The sequence below is a fragment of the Etheostoma cragini genome, chromosome 10, assembly GCF_013103735.1.
Source record: "Etheostoma cragini isolate CJK2018 chromosome 10, CSU_Ecrag_1.0, whole genome shotgun sequence".
NCBI classification, from domain to species: Eukaryota; Metazoa; Chordata; class Actinopteri; order Perciformes; family Percidae; genus Etheostoma; species Etheostoma cragini.
Window position 1 is genome coordinate 4,202,519 of NC_048416.1, and position 7,849 is coordinate 4,210,367.

At 37.0% G+C, this 7,849-nt stretch overlaps 1 protein-coding gene across 1 annotated transcript in view; it reads right to left on the bottom strand.

Moving 5' to 3' along the window:
* The window catches only part of LOC117951358 (centrosome and spindle pole-associated protein 1-like), a 24,516-nt gene extending 18,217 nt beyond the window's left edge, over positions 1-6,299 (bottom strand). The window contains exons 1-7 of the mRNA XM_034883047.1: positions 6,127-6,299; positions 5,111-5,212; positions 4,136-4,190; positions 3,801-3,904; positions 2,197-2,262; positions 535-821; positions 340-425 (exon numbers count right to left, since the gene is read on the bottom strand). Coding sequence (XP_034738938.1) covers positions 340-425; positions 535-821; positions 2,197-2,262; positions 3,801-3,904; positions 4,136-4,190; positions 5,111-5,212; positions 6,127-6,129 — 703 coding nt within the window. The 5' untranslated portion in view covers positions 6,130-6,299. The remainder of the gene's footprint in view (positions 1-339; positions 426-534; positions 822-2,196; positions 2,263-3,800; positions 3,905-4,135; positions 4,191-5,110; positions 5,213-6,126) is intronic.
* Between the last annotated feature and the right edge of the window lie 1,550 nt (positions 6,300-7,849).

The window sequence follows — 7,849 nt, forward strand, 5'->3', positions numbered from 1 at the left end:
CTTAAAAATTTTTTACCAACCAATAATTCTGTTATGAACTGAAGAATTTCAGAATTAACAATAAAAATTTAATTTTGTGTAGAGTAATTTCTAATAAGTTAATGTTCATTAAACATTTGATTTTCAAAACAAATGGCACAGTTGCACAAAACAACAGACCAGAGCCAACATCTGGCTATAAGGACTACTGTTGAAAATTAGCTGGCTGGCTAAAACTGGCATGTAACAGAAATGTTGATCATTGTGCCTTGTTGTTATGAATACAATTTCATAATGACATTTTGAATGATATTTTTTGTAAAAAAAAAAGAAAAATTTTGAATGAGAAAGTCCTTTTACCTATTAAAAGGCCAGTGGCAAACTCTGCATCCTCATTTCTGGCCAGTGCTCTCAGTCCCCTGCCTACTGGATTGTCCCTCTTCTCCCTGTGCAAAGCCAAATTAAAAGATGGACAGAAAATGATAAATAAGGACAAACAACAAGTCAGCTATTTTATAACACGCATATTGAACATACATACATTAGTAAACGTACCTGCCAGAAGTCCTATTGGATGGTCTATTCTCTGAATTGGCCTCAGCCACTATATGTCTGGGTCTTCTTCCTTCCATCAGCTCTAGCTCTTCCTCCTCAGAATCCTGGTCCATTAGTTTTCCCAGCCGGTCCCAATGCCTGTGGAGGACTGTTGACTGCTCCTTGTCCTCCTCGTGGCGCAAAGACCTGTGCAGCCCCCTACATTCCTCCGTTAGAGTGGCGGCATCCCTCCGTGAGGGGGGGCGCTGTTTGGGAAAATTATCTGCCTGGTTTTCGAGCAGGTGTTGCTGAAGGAAATGTGATTGAAGGAGCAATGTTATCAGCTATCAATAGGTCCTCATTTGGGCTGTGCAATTAATCAAATTTTGGTTGCGATTTCGGTTCCTAACAATAGGGCTGGGTATCATTAAAATGTATTATTTAAAATAAATTATTAGTCAATATTGCTACCAATACCGTTGGGTATGCCGGGTCCTTAACAATACTTTTTTCAGTATAAGATGAGATTTACTCCTTTAGGTATTAAAATTAGTATTGAATGACAAGGCACATTTTTCAATACTAAATACTAAGGAGACAATTTGGTCGGTGCCTAGAAATTAAGTCGCAAAAGATACTCCGAGATTTAGTTGAAAGAACACACCAGTAGAAAACTGCATTTAAAAAGTTACTGTTGTTCTTATTTTAGTGGTGTCTTTTATGTTTAATTCATTGTTCAATAAAAGAATGTTAATATATTCCTTTGTTTAGCTTCAAATTCAACTTGCAACTTGTCGTATTTTAGAACACTACTGAACGCAGCAGAAAAGCAGAACCGAGTACATTTTAATATCTACTTACTTATCGCAAGTAATATCATTATCATGATTTTAACGTTATCCCATATTTTCCTCATTTGGTGAAGCCCTAGCGCAAGTGAAGAGAGCTTTAGGTGAACAAGAACAGGGGAGCTAATTCCGTTGTCACTGTTTTTTTAACGCAGCCTAATTGATGCATAATGCTTAGTTGAGTGCAATCCAAACCACAACTCAATTTGTTTGATATAAATCTGCGGTTTCCAAAATGTATTGTCTGGTTACCTCAAGTACCCTTTCATTAACGCCACCCGTGATGCTCCAAATGCAGTCATTTAAGTTGATTTGAAACTGGAATTTATTTAATTATTATGTATAAAAAAAGTGGAAATACAGTAACTGGATGTCATAATATATACTGTGTATTTTACAAACAATTGGGACTATCAATGTTTAAATTTGTACTACTACCACTTGGACTTGCAGAAGACTGATGATTCAATGGTTTATCCATTCATTTATCTATTAATTTAACCATTTATGTACAACTTTTAGCCAAATATTTCAACTTCTCTGCTCGCTTTGTCTCTAGTTTGCACTATGCAACACTATCAGTCACATAGTGTTCAGGTGTTACCGCTGATTTTTTAAATCAATTTGTAGTTTACTTCTTTCTTTTTTTCCAAATGAGTTGAGCCAAATGAGTTGAGCTATTGCATTCCTTCCATGTATCCCTTGAAAACTTGAGGAGTACCCGAAGGAACGCATGTACCCAAAAATTCCGTTGGTTGTAGTATACAATATCACCGCTAGATGGGAGAAATTCTTACACAACATAGCTTTAATTAATTAATGGAGACACATTTACCTTGACAGATTTCCTGTAATTGAGGTGAATTAATGGTCCCAGCTCTGCATGGTGAAAGTGCTTTTTCTGTAACATAAAATTATACTATTATGATTTCAACATTGTGAATTTGACCCTTCCTATAAACAGATTCAACAAATCTGTGTTGACCTGAACAAGCTAACGCTGAAATCTAAAACTAAAAAATCCTCAAATGTACCCACCCGTTTATACTAGTATAAACAATGAAGTTTACATTGAAATTTGTGATATGTAACTTGAGCACATTTAGGACACCAGATTAATAGTAAATATAGTGTGTTTCTATAATGTATTTTTATTCCATAACATGTTGTAATTAACAAACACATTCAGAACAGAGAAAGGAGTTGCTGCAAGGTTTCCATATTACATGACATCACGCAGTAGCAACCCACTTGAAGTACACAACTTGGTCCTTTGATATTTCATATTATCATGGGATACTGAGAACTGCAGAGGGTACACCCACTGTGTCCTAAAATACAGACAAAAGGTTTCTGCATTTTATGACCTTGTTTTGAGGGGTCTAGATCACAGCCCAGGTCTGAGTTTGAGCTCTCATAACACTCTAGGGAAGTGATATCTATGTTTAGTTTATTAAGCAATAGAACGGTTATTTCTTTACACACACACACACACACACACACACACATACACACACACACACACAGGGGAATACTGTTAATGATAGACTGTTAGGAGATCGTTATTTGCTCATCTTCTTTTTGAAAATAATCATCAAGAGTTTAAAGGAGGGGATTAGAGTAGAGCGCTTCATCAATGTAGGAAAATAAAGACCTGTAAAGAGCGCACACACACGCACACACGCGCAAACGATTTGTAGTTCCAATGAAACAATTCCGCTTCCAACCTGTAGGCGCTAGTGTTTGGTACTAAAACGCGATGCCAATATGACATTGGTTCCGACACAAACCGTAGTAACGAGACTAAATGAGAAAAGTGACGGTGCCTGTCTTTACATTTCGGTGCCTGACTTTACACTACACTCAACAGCAGGTACCGTTAGCCTACCTTCAGTTAGCAGCTGGATTAAACAAGGTTAAAATGCTAACAGCTAATGTTAAACAGCATTTTCACTGTGGAGGATTCCAACAGCGGGACGCAACAGTCTCTGCAGCTGCCATTGTCGGAATCATTCAACAGCAATTTACTGGTGAAATAAGTTATTGTCATAAGTTATAGTTATTACATTACTATTAAATCTTTAATTCTGACCATATGGCCTTAGCAATAAACGGCACCGTTTTAAAAGTATCACTTTTGCACCAGTATCGTGAAAAAGCCAAATAATACCCAACCCTAGTAGGGGCACCAAAGTGGGAAAAGTTACATAGTGTTGCTTTGAGAGGTGAAAAGACAAAACTGATCTAGTGTTAGGGACGTGTCTATACCCAAAGTGTATGACGAAAACGCTTTACAGTACAACTGAGCTCAATTTAAAGCTAGAACATATAAGAAAATATTGACAGATGTAGAACAAAGCCTGAACTGAGCTTCCAGCTTGTCTGCAACAGCCAAACGTCAGACATACATGAGTAAACAGGTAAGTGTGTGACGGTCACCTGAGCTGTGTAGCGCCTGTAGTCCATCCGTAGCTCGTGCTGCAGCCTCTGTTTCTTCCTCTCGTACTCAACACCGAGCGGTAGACCCACAGCGCAACTGTCCTCTGACAAAACACATCCTTCAGGGGAAGAGTTTTGGGCCGAAACAAGACAACTACTGTACCACTTTAATAGAAACAACGTGTCTACTCTAACAAACAAAGCTCACAAGACAACAAGACACATTGTGGGGTACCATTAATGATAGACTATTAGGAGATTGTTATTTGCTCATTTTCTTTTTGAAAATAATCATCAATAGTTTAAAAGGAGAGGTAAGGGGTTATGAAATGTACCTTTGGGAGGGATGTTCTCCTTAATAGTGGACCCGTAGGCTCTGTGGGGTTTTGCCTGTCAGTAAAAAAACAGAAGAACATCATGCATTGAAAGATATCTGCAATAAGATGGCTGGAAATAGGTTGTCTCTGTGCCCTGTTCATAACTTTACGTTTCCAAACAAATGTATTAAAATACTGCCCATCATTTACAATTAAAAACTTTTGCATCTCCATAAATTGAAGTGATTGAAGCTGACTTTTTATTCAAGGTACCCCCAGGTTAAATTTAAACTAATTGTTTACCAAGTACTTGAACTTAATACAATTTTATCAAAGTATTCAATGCATCCTTTGTGCTGAAAACATTATTTATAATGTTGTTTAATCTTATGAAAAGACATTACATTTTGTTCACCAAGGTCTAACATTTGTTAAGGTCCAATGGCATGAAAATGTCGATTTATGAGTTTTTTTAACATGAATATGAGTTCCCCTAGCCTGCCTCCAGTGGTTAGAGATAGTGAAAGGTGTAAACCAAGCCCTGGGTACCCTGCTCTGCCTTAAGAGAAAATGAAAGCTCAAATGGGCCGATCTGGAATCTTGCTCCTTATGAGGTCATCAGGGGCAAGTTTACCTCCCCTTTCTCTGCTTTGCCCACCCAGAGAATTTGGCCCACCCATGAGAAAGACATCATGGCTTTTGAACAAGCAAAGGGGCAGTTGGTCAAAGACCACCACCCCTCCCCCCCCATACAGTACAATATTAGGGGACCACTAAGACCTATATAAAAGGATGTCATACAACCTTTCAGACTTTCTAATGAAATTAAAGACTCTGAGGCCTTCATTTTGAAATATGATATTTAAAGACATGTTTAAGCATCCAAATTGAACAAATGATAAGAATAATGTATGTACAATATTTATGAATGAATATATAAATATATATACTAAATGGTTATTTATAGCAGACCAGTCTATCATTCCAACACACCCTTATTTCCAAGTAAGGGGGGTCTTGTTCTAAACTGGCTATATCCTCAGCCATTCTCGCCTTCCGCTCCCTGATGAAGTTCTCCAGCTCCTCATCCAGCTCCTGTTGGCGAAGTCATGCAACACAACTCATGTCAGAACAAAAAAAGCAGTGTCCCGCATTACATAACAGCATTGCATATAACCCTGAAAAAGGAGGAAAACTCAAAATTAATACTTTTAATTAGTGAAGAGAACTAGTATGTAATAACTAACCACACATAACCACTTGAAAAAGTGGATCCTAACTATGTGCTATGAAGGACCAAATGTATGCCGGTTTCAAATCTAACGACTACAGCATATGATTTAACTATGTTATACTACTTTCCTAACTAGTTCTCCTCTCTCCAATAAGTGCTAATCATTTATTTCTCATCGCTCTAATAAGTGCTAATCAATCAATCACCTGCAAGCTGAAATAAAAATGTGTGTTGTACTGCTGTGAGGCACTTAGCAGTTCACTTTACTGGTGCATTATCTGTGGAAATCCACCTTTTGGGTGCTATGTGCCATAAAGTTTGTTTTAGTGAGCAAAATAGTGGTCACATGCACCTGAAGGCCAAGTCTGTAACATTACTGTCTCTTTAATTTACCGTTGTCAGGCAACCACAATGAACACGATAGCGTCACATTCACAGATATCATTAACCCTTTTAACAAAATTAGCTTAGCGGCTATCGTCAAAACCACAACTATGCAATTATTATTAGCCAGTGTAAAACGACTAACGTTAACACATGTGTCACGTTGTATGAAATAAGGGTTATGTTGTTAGTTTAAAGTAACCTATAATGTTATCTTACGTTATTTAGCTAGCTTGTTAGCTTTAACCAATGGAAAGGCGAACCCAAACTAAAGCCATTATGAACGACACAAACATTAGGAAAGCTAACCTCAGCTAATGACTAACGTCAGCTCTTTGCCCGGCTAGCGTTAGCCTCCTAAAGTAAATATTAAGTACTAAACAAAACCTACCATTGAATAACGTTTGGATATGAAGTTACCCCCAGGATAAGGCAATGTTTGTTAGCTGGCAAATATTGGCGGCGCCTTGGTCCTCTGCTTTATAGCTTTGAGCCCAGCATCACAAGCGAGTATCTTATAATATTGCACTAACGTTACTTCCGGTTTTTAAATGTCAAAGTAAAACCCCATGTGGTTTAAAAAGTATTGGTGACCTTTACTCATCAAATTCTGATATATTTCTGTCATTTCGAGAGCTACAAACCAAATTTAAGCTGGATAAAAAACATTATTTCAAATATCTACAGATAAGAAGCTTTGTCAAAACAAATCAGAACAGTCTTAATAAGCCCCCTCTTACGATACTTGAAAAGTTAATGATTCGGAATGAATCAAGGGAAGGCATCATTTCAGATTTTTATAATGTACTGATCTCTAACTCACTAGAGAACTCAAATAATAACACAGGACTGGGAAAGGGCCTGCACTAAAGCTCATACAATATCCATAAATAGCCGCTTTAGAATTCTACAATATAAATGGCTAATGCGTATATGTTACGCCTGTACAATTAAATAAATACAATAATAACACCCCAGATCTTTGTGTAAAATGTAATTCTAAAGGGACTTTAATACATTGCATGTGGGAATGCAAACACATCAAAAGATTTTGGACAGAGGTGAAAAATATAATTGAAAAAATTATTTTAAAAGAAGTTTCACTGGATCCTAAATTGTTCCTGTTAGCCCTATACCCTGGAGAACAAGAGTAAATCAAGTTTAGTAAATCAGAACATACTTTTATAGATATAAGCTCGTTGGAAGCAAAAAAATGTATTGCCCTGGCCTGGAAAAATGTCAGTAGGCCTAGAGCCACACAATGGCTTAAACAAATGTTGTCTAATTTGCCATTAGAAATAATTACATATATTAGGAAATCCAAACAGTACCTTTTTGAAAGGATTTGGGGACCTTTTATTAATTTTGTTAAGGACGTAGACCTGACAGAAGATTTGCTTGAGTACTGATGTACTGGAACCTGTGGTTCGCCATGTTGTATAGATGTGTACATTCATGTCTGACCAATTTGTAACCTGCTTGAACACCCCTGTTTCTGAGAAGCTATGTTTATTATATTTTATTTTTTATTTTTTTAATTGTTCCGCCTTTATTTCCCTGTTTTTATTTCTCTGATTTAAGTACAATAATTACTGTCATGTAATAATTACAAAGAGAACTTATTCTGATATTTACATGTTTGTGTTTCCAAATGAAAAAATCTCAATAAAATATATATTGGTAAAAAAAAAAAAAAAAAAAAAAACATGTGAGAAATCCAGCTGCGCTGTCCCCTTGGTGTGCCACAATTTATATTGTTATATCTCAGCTAGTTATGCAATTCTGCAACTCTGAAAGGTTTTGACATGGATATGAGTGTTGTTTTTTATTGCTAAACAACAGTGGTTACAACTGAAACCACTTGTGCAAAACTCTAACCACAATCTGCATCACCAACAGTCACCTGAGCTAACAGTTCACTCATTCACAGCAACATAACTCTTCACACGTCTCAAAACAGGCTCAGTGCACCCAAACACTATGCACAATCCTCATCGAGATAACACACACCGTCATTCAGAAGCACACACAGAGTAAAAACACATCACACACCAATACTCACATGTTCATCTCCCCACAGTTTTACTCTGACTTCTCATTTAGTAGGCCTACTC